Source organism: Hyperoodon ampullatus, assembly GCF_949752795.1.
Source record: "Hyperoodon ampullatus genome assembly, chromosome: 7".
NCBI classification, from domain to species: domain Eukaryota; kingdom Metazoa; phylum Chordata; class Mammalia; order Artiodactyla; family Ziphiidae; genus Hyperoodon; species Hyperoodon ampullatus.
The window spans coordinates 100,459,788-100,472,897 of record NC_136920.1 but is presented as its reverse complement, the minus strand read 5'-3'; the positions used below and the strand labels follow the sequence as shown (position 1 = coordinate 100,472,897).

The 13,110-nt window shown below is 44.0% G+C and overlaps 1 protein-coding gene across 26 annotated transcripts in view; it reads left to right on the top strand.

The window, feature by feature from the left end:
* The window catches only part of NCAM1 (neural cell adhesion molecule 1), a gene marked incomplete at both ends in the record, with an annotated part of 320,771 nt that overhangs the window by 262,035 nt on the left and 45,626 nt on the right, over nucleotides 1-13,110 (top strand). For all 26 annotated transcript variants that reach the window (XM_079707967.1, XM_079707975.1, XM_079707954.1 and 23 more), the window contains one exon: nucleotides 7,175-7,317. In XM_079707967.1, coding sequence (XP_079564093.1) covers nucleotides 7,175-7,317 — 143 coding nt within the window. The remainder of the gene's footprint in view (nucleotides 1-7,174; nucleotides 7,318-13,110) is intronic.

The following is a 13,110-nucleotide window of genomic DNA, read 5'->3' as shown; positions in this document are numbered from 1 at the left end:
GCCCTGGTCCGGGAAGATCCCACATGCCGCGGAGCGGCTGGGCCTGTGAGCCATGGCCGCTGAGCCTGCGCGTCCGGAGCCTGTGCTCCGCAACGGGAGAGGCCACAACAGTGAGAGGCCTGCGTATCACACACACAAAAAAAAAAAACACAGAGAAGCGAGTCCACTGTAGGTGGTGCTGCCAGAGTACAGACACCGCAGGGGCAGCCCTGGCGCACGCAGCTCCCTGGTGGTTCCAGCACCTGCGCTTTGGGAACCTGCCTGGGACCCGCTTGTTTAGCCTGATCAGGAGAACTCATTGATGTTTGTAAACATAGACCTTTGAAAATCAAGGGTTTATGTGCAATTGGACCCGCTATCCCAGATGAATCCCGTTTACTCATTAATGACAATTAATTAATGGACTTAGAAACAGGTTATCAGTTTGGTCTAAATTAACTGTACATACTTGAAAGTGAAGCTAAACTTCTTGGAAAATATTCTTGACAGTCTTTTCTCGGATTCTGACTTACCTACCCCAGTTTCTCTGATTTTAAGTTTTTCTAGATGAAAGACAGATGCATCTGTTAATGTATCCCTTAATTTTCACAAATATTTACTAAGCGCCCTTGTTGCTGGGCTAAGGGCTACAGAGAGGAGTCAGGTCTGGTCTTTTGACCCTGAGAAGCACAAAAAGGGACATAAACATATAAGCCTATAAATTATAATAGATGGTGTCAGTTAACAACATTTGAGTACCAGCTGTGGGCCCAGCCATTGCCCAGGTTACGAAGATGAATAACATGCACTCTGTTGTCACCAGTGGGTTCACAGGCTAACGGAGATCATCAGTGCTGAAATTTTTAATGACAACCCATTATAATGACTTCATAATAGCAATACACACAGTGTTTTATAAGAAAAGATTTGATTTCTGGTCCTGTGTGACAGAAGTTAGAGAAGTGTTTGAAGATGATATGCTTTTCCCAAGTGGGAGTTTCCCAGATGCAGGAGAGGTGGGCAAGCCTTTCAGGGCAGGCCACACAGGCCTCAAGGCCGGAAGAGCCAATGTTCTGGTGAATGTGAACTTGTGAACGAGGACTGTGTCTGCTCCACTCACAGGCATACCCCCAGGGCCTAGAACATCACCGGGCTTATAATAGACACCCGTGTTTGAATAAATGAGGGAATCATAATTAGATTTATATGAATGAAGCATAATGTATGTGGCAGGGAGATGAACCTGGAAACATGTAGTCACTTGTCTTTAGGAACTTCTTTTAGATATCAGCTCCATAAAGTAATAATAATACTACCCAACACAAAGTGAGCACGTATAATGTGCCTAGCACGTTGTATGTGAAGTACTATCCATAAATGACCTCTTTTAACCTCATCACAATCCTATGAAGTAGATTTAATTTTTATCCCCATATTGCAAGTGAGGAAGTTGAGCACAGAGAGATTAGGTGTCCTACCCAAGGAGCCGGGACTCAAACCCAAGCTTTCACATCCATTCCCTGGGCTAGCAATGGTGGTCACTCCTCCATGAAACCTAGTTTAACACATATTACATCTGAATTCCATATGGAATGACTAGTGGATTCTGCCTTTACCTCCATGGGATACGTGGTTTCTCTATGGAAGTACACTCGGTTCTAACTTGGCTGGTCAAGAAGAGATCTTGGCTTCTGTTCCAGGCCTCTCTGGTGGCGATGGCTGCCCCAGGAAGGAGGAATGTGTAGTGTCAAGAGCCACGTGGGGCTGTGCTGAGGTGAAGAGGGTGGGTGAGTCCAGGGAAGGAGGCAGGGAAAGTAGGATGCAGGAACTGTGGGACGGCAGGATTTGTATTTCCACCTCCTCCCTCGCCACAGATTCCCTCCTGCATCACACACACTCCCTCTCTCACACACACACACTCTCTCTCACACACTCACACACTCACACACACACTCCCTCTCTCACACACTCTCACACACTCTCAAACACACATTCTCAAACACTCACACACACTTCCTCTCACACACTCACACACTCATACACTCATGCACACTCACACACACACTCCCCTCTCTCACACACTCTCTGACACACACTCACACACACACTCATACACACTCACACACACATATACACACACTCCCTCTCACACAACTCTCACACACACTCTCCCACACACACACACTCCCTCACATCCACACTCTCACACACTCATGCACACACACACTCTTTCACACACTCTCTCATACACACACTCACACGCTCTCTCATACACACACTTTCTCATACACACACACTCCCTCTCTCACACACACACTCACACACTCTCTTACACACACACGCACTCTCTCTCGTACACACATACTCTCACACACACACTTTCTGTCTCATACACACTCTCACACACACACTCTCATACACTATCATGCACACACACACACTCACACACATTCTCTCACACACACTCTCATACACACACACACTCTCTCTCTCTCTCACACACACACACACACACACACACACACACACACACACTCCCTCTCTCTCTCTCTCTCTCACTCCACTACCACAGTTCTTTCCCAAGACTGCAGCTGGGAGAATGTTCATTAGGCAGCCCAGTAGAGCAAACAAGGAGATGTGGGCCGACTCCTGCAGAGGCAGGGAAAAGGATCATAGACACCCCATCCTCCGGGCCCGCCCACATCCAATCTGGGCCCCATCCTCCTCTGTAACATCCTGAGGAGAGTTCACATGGTCTCCTTGGAGCAACCTGGTACCCCATGTATACCCTCCTTTCTCTCTTCATTTCACATTCTTGACCTCCTTTCTCTCCTCCTCCTTCTGGCCTCCCCATGGGTTTTGGAGATTGGTACTAAGGCCTGGGAGCCAGGTGGGGAAGGGCTAGCTAGTTGGGACTTCATCTTTCTTCAGCCCCTTTTTCCCTCTCCTTTGCCTTCTGCCTTGCCATCGGGGACCAGCATTTGGGGAGAAATGGGGCAAGTTCCCCAGAAGCAGCAGAGTTACAGCAATGAGGCAGAAGAGGAAAGAAGCCTGCAGCTTAGATAGTAAAGAAGTTCTCAGAACTGTGGCTTCAAGAAGGGCTAGCAATTAGTGTGTAAGGGACATATCTAAATTAGGGACTATCGTAATTACCCTAAGTAATACCATTTTTTCCTAAGAAAGGGACGTGTTCCAGCATGCACTGCCCTAGTTATCAGCCAGAAGCTCTCTTTACTAAGAGCATCCTACCTTCCTTTAAACTTGGCAGTGAATTTCCATTGCTCCCCTCCCCTGGGCCCTTCTGAAGAAGTATTTTTCTCTCCACAGATTCTTATTATGCTCATACGAATGCTCTTGAGGCCTCATGGTGCTGTGGTCTGAGGCAAGTTCACCAGTGGGCAGAAACTTTGCTTAGCTGACTCCTTAGGACCAAAGCAGCCCTTGTGAGTTACAGCAAAGGACAAACAGACTCCTGAAGGAAGGGGTACCCTGTCATGCCCAACACCTCAGTGCAGGGAAGTAGGGGCCCTGGAGCCCTCCTTGGCCTTGCAGGACCCTGGATTGGAGTTAGAGTAGACAAGTCTGGCCCTCAGTAGCTGGGTGCAGAGCCATGGATGTGCTGGATGGAGAGAGCAAGCATGCTTAGAAAACTCACAAAGACAGCTGTGCTCACAGGAGGGTCCATGGGGAGAGGTGCAATGGAACATTCTAAGGCATTAAGTCTCATGGCGGCAGGTGGAGAACAAAACAGGGATCCAAAGTCACAAGGGCTGAGAACGGAGGTTCATTAAGATGGTGCACATACCATCCACAAATAAAACCTGGAGAGATTCTTCTAGATACTGGTGGTCAGAAGGAAGGAAGCTTTCATAAGCAGGCTGACCCCAAATCTGTCCCTGTCTGCTCAGTGAAGCCCATTGTCCCAGAGTAATTATTCAGAGCATGCCTTTCACTCTCCAGAATGCCCCAATTTGGACAATAAATGGTATTGCTATCCTATTTCCAAGGCAGCATTCTAAGCCTTCAGTTAGCTCCAACAATAGCATTGCTTCTGAAGTGCAGAAAGGAATAAGTTACCAGCAAGAAGCTTGCCTTCCTTCCAACAGCCTCTGTAGCCCATACAAAATTAGCCATTGTTAATAATGTTTTAAACAAGAATAAAGTTTGCCTTGTTCAAAGACTTACACAGTGTAGCCTTTATAACCATCTGGGAAATGGAGTCACCAAGACCAGATATTATTAATAGATGTTAACTGTCCCTTGTCTGTCTTCTGCTAACCTTTTGCTGCCAGGACAAAGCACTGTGGAGTGGGACAAGGTCAGCAAACACTGTCTGGATCATAGTGTCCATGTAGGTTCCAAGAGGCCAGAAAGTCAGCCTTCCTGTGGCTGCCTCCAGACCCCAGACCAAATTTCAGTTCAGTGAATTCAGTTGTTTGGCTGATTTTTTAACTTTTCAATCTATGATTTTAACAGTAGAGAAATGCAACTTTTATTTTACCTCTCTAAAACCTTCTGTTCAGCACACTTAACACTTACTCCATCCAGTATGAGTTATAACCTCCTTGAAAGTTCTGTTGATCAGGATAGACACAGAACCTTCCTGTGGGAAAACCTCACTCATGTGGGCTCCATCAGTTCAAATTTATAATCATTTGACCACATTGGATTGAGATGTGCCTGGGTGCTAGCCATCAAAAAGGATTTGCTATTCTAGGTACCTCGTGTAAGTGGAATCTCATAGAGTCAGAAGGTACGTTGGTAGATGCCAGGGACTGGGGAGTAGGGGGTATGGAGGGGGAATAGGGAGTTAGTGTTTAATGACAGAGTTTCAGTTTAGAAAAGTGAAAACTCCGGGAGATGGATGACAGTGAGAGTTGTACAACAATGTGAATGTACTTAGTGCCACTGAACTGTCCGGTTAAATATAGTTAAAATAGTATGCTTTATATTATGTGAATTTTACCACAATAAAAAAAATTTCAAAAAAAAAAAAAAAGGATTTGTGGAGATTTCCCTGGTGGTCCAGTGGTCAAGAATCTGCCTTCAAGTGCAGGGTACGAGGGTTCAATCCATGGTTGGGGAATTAAGATCCTACATGCCGCGGCAAAACTAAGCCCACGCACCACAACTACTGAGCCCGCCAGCGCTCTGGAGCCCGGACACCACTAACTAGAGAAGCCGCGCACCTCAACGAAGACCCAGCACAGCCCCCCAAAATTAATTAATTATGTTTTAAAAAAGGATTTGCTATCAGCAGGCCATTAGTACAGATTAACTGTAGGAGAATATTTGAACTAAATGAGTCATCTTATATAGAAGCAGATATTTGCACAGCTCCATCATTGTTTTCTGTTTATTAAAACAGAATTAAGGCCTCAACTTGGAGGATATATAATAGGCAGTAGTTTTAATAGTCTACTTGGAGTTACTGTATGAATTTGAATATAAAGGAAATGTAATTCTTTCAAAAATTATCCATAATTCTGATTTATTTATTGTTTGTTTATTTATCTAGCCTGGCCTTTTTCTCTATTAGTGAAATAAGTTATATTTGTGCAGTGTTATCTTTTCTCTTTGATGGATTTCAGAGTATAGTGATTTCAGAGGATAATTGTTTTAAGTTGGGAAAATTCAATTTTCTCTAATGTTTTTACATATAAACTCAGCTTTCTAATGCTTGTGCTTTCTTGCATTACCCAAAACATTTGGGAAATGAGCTCATCTCAACTCATCTTATTCCCAAGCCCCAGCCCACTCCCCAGCCCCCAGTGAGTCACCCACCACATGTCCGTACTTGAGTTAATGCTAACACAACCCTCCTAGGGTATTAAGAATCTCAGAGTCGGGCTTCCCTGGTGGCGCAGTGGTTGAGAGTCCGCCTGCCTATACAGGGGACACAGGTTCGTGCCCCGCTCCGGGAAGATCCCACATGCCGCAGAGCGGCTGGGCCCGTGAGCCGTGGCCGCTGAGCCTGCGCATCCCGAGCCTGTGCTCCTCAACGGGAGAGGCCACAACAGTGAGAGGCCCGTGTACTGCAAAAAATAATAATAATAGCATAAAAAAATAATAATAATAATAAAAAAGAATCTCGGAGTCATTTGGACTCCTAATTTCTTCTTTGGATTCTTCCCATCTCTACTTGCCCTCTGTTCGCTTCCACTTCCTGTAAAGCCTTCCTTCAGCATCTTTCTTTTTTTTTTTTTTTAACTTTTTTTTTTATTAGTTTCTGCTTTATAACAAAGTGAATCAGTCATACATATACATCTGTTCCCACATCCCTTCCCTCATGCATCTCCCTCCCTCCCACCCTCCCCATCCCACCCCTCCAGGCGGTCACAAAGCACCGAGCTGATCTCCCTGTGCTCTGCGGCTGCTTCCCACTATCTATCTACCTTACGTTTGGTAGTGTATATATGTCCATGCCTCTCTTTTGCTTTGTCACAGCTTACCCTTCCCTTTCTCCTCTGTCCCTCCCCCCACCGAGAGGACGTTCAGGATTGTATTATGTCACATCTGGGGCAATGCCGGGGCTTCCAGGTTGGTTTACCCACCTTCAGGTTTTCTCCATCTTCAATTTTGCCTAGATTAACCTTCCTTTAATACAAATGAGCATTTCATTCCTCTGACTAAACACTGTCAGTGGGTCTCCACCAGGTAGGGGATAAAATTCAAGCCAGAGTTGTAGCCAGGCAATCAAGATGCTCTCTGCCTGGCTCCAGCACTGTCTCCCACTGCTTTGAGGCACAGACACGCAGACCCTGACACTCTGCTCTCTTCCCCACCCTCTCTCCACACATTCTTGCTTCTTTGCTGTCATTCACGTGCCTTTCTACACTCGGAATGACTCCGTGTCCACCCAAAGTTCCATGTACTGAAAATCTCATAACCCAGCCCCAAAGACAGCCCCAAAACTGTCTCAGCCAGAGGAGAGCTCTTCCTCTGCTCAGGCCTCCTGCACCACCACCGTTGGCGATCATCCCATACGGGACACTGTTATTCCTGTCACTTTGGTATTGTCATATGCCTGCTCCATTGTAAGCTGCTGGGGGGGTTCAGCTCGTTAACTTGTACAACACCTAGAGTAGGGCCGTGTGATTAATAAGTTGATAACCTTTGTTGAATGGTGCCTTTATAATTCAAACCTGGAAAGCTAAAAAAATGTCAAACTCATGGAAGTGTTCTGTCTTTTCAGCAAAACCCAAAATCACCTACGTAGAGAACCAGACTGCCATGGAACTAGAGGAACAGGTCACACTTACCTGTGAAGCCTCAGGAGACCCCATTCCCTCAATCACCTGGAGAACATCCACCCGAAACATCAGCAGCGAAGAAAAGGTATAATGTCGCCCAAGAGTTTCAGGGCCATGGAACGCAGACTCTACATGGATTGAGTCTGCCCCATGCCCAGTCCTCTTCGGTGAACCAGAAAATGGGATGTGGTCACTGGAGGCTGCAGCCGGGTCCTATGACACCCCTCCTCCAGCCTGCCCTGACTGTGGCCTGCTCAGCATCCCCTTGAGATGGAAGGGGCACAGTTCCTTGCATGGATTTGCAGGGGTGTGATGTCAGTGGGTATGGTTAGTTTAGACGTTGCAGGGAGGAAGGGGATAGTGATTTTCAAACCAAGGTTATGGAGCTGGGAGGAACAAGGAAAGTTACGGTCCCAGTGCACCGGGTGATATTAGCATCATCTCAGGAGCACCCAAGGAAACGTGTCCCGGAACTAATAGGGATCATGATGAGCCTGTTAATTCTTCTCCTTGTGATTTGTATGTTCATGCTCTACATGCACTATATGCACAAAAGCTTGGTTGCCTTTGTGTCTGCCTGTATTCTCGGCCACACTTGCATATCATTTTGTGCTAAAGGCAAAAATAATTAGCAGTTTCTACGTGATGATGATTACACCAGGTTCTACAATATATTCTCTGAGAGATGAAGAATATTACAGCAACCTTCCTGGCAAATTTAAATGACTGGGAAGATTTAGCTTTCAAGCACATGGATTTATAGGCCACTGGAAAAGCTGTCTTTATTATTAACAGTCTATAAAAATTGAGGGAACCCCACATCAGGCAGCCTTTTGCTATTGAGTGGGCCAAAAGACAGGGGGAGGAAGAAGCTTGGTTTTAAAGCAACTTAAACCTTCTTATGGCACTTCTCCAATCTCATCTCATATATCCTGTAGTAATGGGCTTCATTTTAGTTGGCCAGAGCTTTCTTTGTCACCTATTCAAGGAGTAATGGCCTTAGCCTTAAAGAACATTTATAATGGATTGCTGATTGACTAGAATGTCACAAAAGATAGATCTTCACTCTTCTGCCTGCCTAAAGGAAATCCCTAGAGAGGGTATACTTAAATAAAGCTAAAAAGGGATAGTGTGAAATTTCAGAGCCAAATTTGGGATTTGCATTTGAAGAACTGATTTCTCTCCTACTAATAGAAAACAAAACTAAATCAAGAGGAACAGAAATTTCTGTTCCAAAAAAACCCATTAATTTTTGCAAGTTTTACCTCCAGAGTTGAATTCAACCTAACAAAAACTCAATTGAGGAACTGCTAAGTATTTTTGAAACTTGCATATGCTGTTTGATATTGTGAAAACCAACTGAGTTAACTAATGTAGAGTTTACTTGGATACTTTATCGACATTGGAATTAAACCCTCAGCTCAGATTTTAGCTCCCATCGTGTGTGTTACATGGATTGAATGTACATTTCAAGGCTTAAACCACAGGGCTGCCACCTGGCAGATTTTTCTACATCAGGCTTGAGAGTAGATTTGTCCAGAATGACCCAGTGTATATCTTTGATCTAGAGGGAAGGACAGAAATAACATTGATGAATGATGGTTTTAAATTCTATATCTTTCCAAGGAGTAGCTCAACGGTCAAGCTAGACCAGAAGAGTTATTAAGATTTGTGCCTACCTCAGGTCCTTTAATAGGTGGGCACTTCTGGCTTGTATCTGTGAATTCATTTTTATAGAATGAGAACAAAAAACCAGGCATTAATACACACTCATACTTCCTAAATATTAAAACCAAGGGTGTCTAGCAGAGACCATCTCAAGCCAAGTAGGCTTTTCATAGTTCAATTATCAGTGTAGATCATTAGTCTCAATCTGAGATAATTATTTAAGCCCAGCCACATAGGTTGTGTTGCACTTTCTTTTACTGTGGACCGCCTTCAGGTGACATTACTGCAACATGAATGAATCAGTGTTAGAACAAGCCTTCCAAATTGGCCAGTGATGTGACCCCAGATCAGCATATTTGCCTAAACGAAATGCTGTATAGAAAAATTGCTATTACTGTTCATTACATATTGACATCAAAGAGGCATGATAGCCATCTTATACTGGGAAACAGAGATGGCCTATTCATGAGCCAGGCAGTCTCCAGATAGTAAATTTCACTTTTACTTTGGCAGCTGCTCCTCGTTTTCTCCTCCAGCTGAAGTTGCATTATACATATTGATAATTAGGTATCAAGATTATTAGAGTCACAGAATTATAGGAGGGGAAGAAAACAGTTTTCTTTTTAAAGTCAAGACTATGCACTGAGCAGTAAGAATAGCCAACTGTTTCTCCTGGGAAGGGAAAGAAGCCTCCTGAGGAAGTAGATCACACAACCTGCCAGAATCATAGAAGGTTGGAAGGAAGGGTCCTTTGGAGGTTATCTAGTCTCACTGCCAAAAAGTCACTCAGCCCCTGCTTGAAGGGTGACAGTGTCAGTTCTTTGCAGTCAGGTGGCCAACACTGGTGGTCAAGAGGCCCTGCTTCGGTCCCCCTGCCGCTTCTCAGCCTTCCAGCCCCTATAACTCAGTCCTTTGTGTGAGAGCCATTAACTGGCTCTCCAGTTTCCCTTTACTCAGCCTTCTGCCCTGTAACCCATCCGGTTATTTTCACTGCTGCTCTTATCTTACGGTTTCCACACCCTTCCCCTTTCTAGTCGTCCTGTACTAGAGAGCTTCACTTCCCTAGTGTCCCCTATAACTTTGTTGTGCCCAGTATAGCTAATGCAGACTTCCTGGCTCATTGCTCCCTTGGTCTGGACACTGAAATGCTGTCAACATCACGTTAACCCGTTAGCAGTTTCCTCGCTCTGTTGTCTCCTGTTGAGCTTGTGATCAACTAAAATGCCCAGCTCTTCTTGGCATGAACTGCATTTAAGCCACATATCCCCTGTCCTGTCCTTATGCAATTGATTGCTTAACCAATAATGTAGAATTTTATATTTATTTCTATTAAAAATTGTTTTGTTTGTTGCAACCCAGTATTTCTCAGTGGGAGTCACAAATGACAGTTTGGGAAGACTCTCTCTTCACTGGGACTGTCCTGTGCATTGCAAGATATTGAACATCCCTGGTGCCTTCCCTTTAAATGCTAGTAACCAACTCTAATCATTGTCGTTACCAAAAGAGTCACATACAGAAACATTCCTTGGCTTGAGAACGACTATTTTAGTCCATCTTTCTGACCAGTCAGGACTGGCTTTCATCAGAACTGTCCTTAGAGTTCTTTGGGTCCAGGGCATTTCAACCAATGGAGGTCCCCCCTGTTTTATCTATGTTTGTTAAAAGTCATGGGGTATAGCAGTCGATGGTGACCCCAGTTCTAAGCACAAGACCCAAAGGCAGGCAATTCAGCCTTCCCCATGCAACTGCCATCTAGCATCTCTATTAGCTGTTGCTTCCAACCTTGTATGAATGCTTATTTGAAATATCTTTGTCCAAGTCACTGATAAAAATGTTGACTGGAACATGGTCAAGTACAGAGCCCTTAGAATGCCACTGGCGCTTCCCTGGGGTGAGTGGCTCAGAAGGTGGAGTGCATAATGCCTTGATGCTCTCATGATTCTGATGACTTTCATGGAAGGCTCAATGCTTCCTTTAATAAAGTTAGTGACAGAAGCTGATGAAAGCAGCTTGGTCTTTTGCTTCACTGCTTAGTTGAATCTAGTGTTAATCCTTTTTAGGAGGAGAGGGGAGAAAAGGCTTTCACTCATAGGCTTGTGGTGACTTTCTAATGGAATACTGATGTTCTTCATTTAAAAAAGAAGGGAAGAAAAGCAAACACCAGTACACTGAGCCCAAAAGTCACATTCTGTCTTTGACAATGTCTCTAGGTTTAGTCTAGTCACTCATTTAAGATTGATTATAATCAGTCCGTTCGGCTTCAGCTAGTTGAGTTGGTTTCACTCAATACATGATAATAGCTAGGCTAAGTTTGGGTCACTGAGATTATTAGAGGAGATCATCTGTCTGAAAGTTAATCCATTTATTAGTGGTCACTAGTCTGTTGACCAAAAAAACTTGAATATTGTAATGGGTCAGTTTGATCGATGTGTATGGAGGTCATTGTGGTAACTGCAGATACAAAGAAAGTTTGTGCATCCACATCATTTTATTACCCATCCTATCGAGGCTCATTTTTTAAATTGCCCGGTATTTTAAAGACCCACAGTGAGCGGTGCCAAATTCCAGGTACCATTTACATATTGAGTGAGAGCCCTGGATGGTAATTTACATACTCTCTCCCTGGCAGAACAAGTCCAGTGTGTGCTCATTTGAACGTATCAGTGCCTTTGAAGAGACTGGGAAAAAAGGCTTGTGAAGCCTTAATGTCTAAGGAGAAGGAGAGGAGCAAAGAGTTGAGATCAGAAGAGATAGAAATAAGTGAAAGGCATTTCATGAACCTTGAATTCTGAGTAGACAGAGTATCCTACAAAAAAGAGAAACCTTTTGAAATTCTGGATTCCCTAGAAACCGAAGTTTCTTTTCACCAGGGAGAATTCCTCATTCAGTGTAAAACAGGTGCTCACTCTTCAACATTGGGAAAGGTGCCTGCATTGAGCAGCTGGAGTCTAGTTTATCCAGGATGTGGGCAGAAGTATAACAGGGAATACTTAGGATACGTGTCTATCACTTCACTTCACGTTAATTTGTATACATGCTCCTACAGACTTCTGTGTAAGATCATAAAACATGCAAATATTAAAAGAAACTGGAACTAACAGTTTTGGGAGCACTGCTAATCATATATTAGTTTAGGTTTTAAGTATGTATATTTGCATATCAGGTTGTCTTAAAGTGGGCTACATGCCTTCATCAAATGATCAGGGTCAAGATATATCCTATTATCCTACCAGGCACACAGGTAGAAGGTCAGGCTACTATAAGTATTGTGTTACTAGCACCTACTTATTCTAACAGCCACAAAACCACAGTAAGTTAGGAGAGACACAGGAAGAATCGTATCTGAAAAACAAACAACTCCATATGATAGGGCCCCTGAAAATTGTCTTGATTCGTGCAGCCCTGGCATGTGGCAGACAAGCTTCTAAGTGATGTGGAAACGGCAACCACATTTGACATGTTGGCCCACTGTTCCTTTGGTCTATGCGTGTTCCTCTGTTCTCACTTTCTTCTTCATGCCAACATCATGTGACATAATTCAACATCTCCATCCTCATGTCTCACAAAAACTCCTTGCATTTAGCGGACTCTTACTGAATGTTTGCTAACTCATTTGCATTCCCGGGATTGCATTAACTGTGTCTCTGGCGTCGTTTCTATCCTTCTTCCATCTGAACGTGAGGGACAATCAGGCAGTCATGCTGTCTAATAAAAAGAATAATGCGTGTATGATAGTTTTGACTCCCAGCATGAAATCAGAAAAACTGTAAGCATAGTAGATTCCCCAGTGCTGGATAAATAAAAGTCTTGATGTGGGTAGGAAAATACCTAACCCCCCTTTGTGAATGCCATCTTTGATGAAGATGGTGAACGCTTAAGCCTGCGTGTCATCTGGGCGTCCCTCTCCCTTTAAGAACCAACTGGAACGTACCATAGCACTCAGGGTTCAGTATCCTCAAAGCTTCCTGTCTTAAGGGCATACTTCTCATTCCTAATGTACCCTTCTGCTCCTTTCTTTGTTCCTTTTTTTAAAATAAAAATTTGATTTTTAATAGAATGCATGCAAAGAGTTACAAAATGCATGAGCACAAAATAGTATATTGGTGGTAAGCTGTCCAATAAAATCCAAAGGAGGAAACCTACTCTAGAAGTATCTCTAGATTGTGTGGTTAGAACTAGTAGTGTCACCTAATATTACGAGGAATATTCA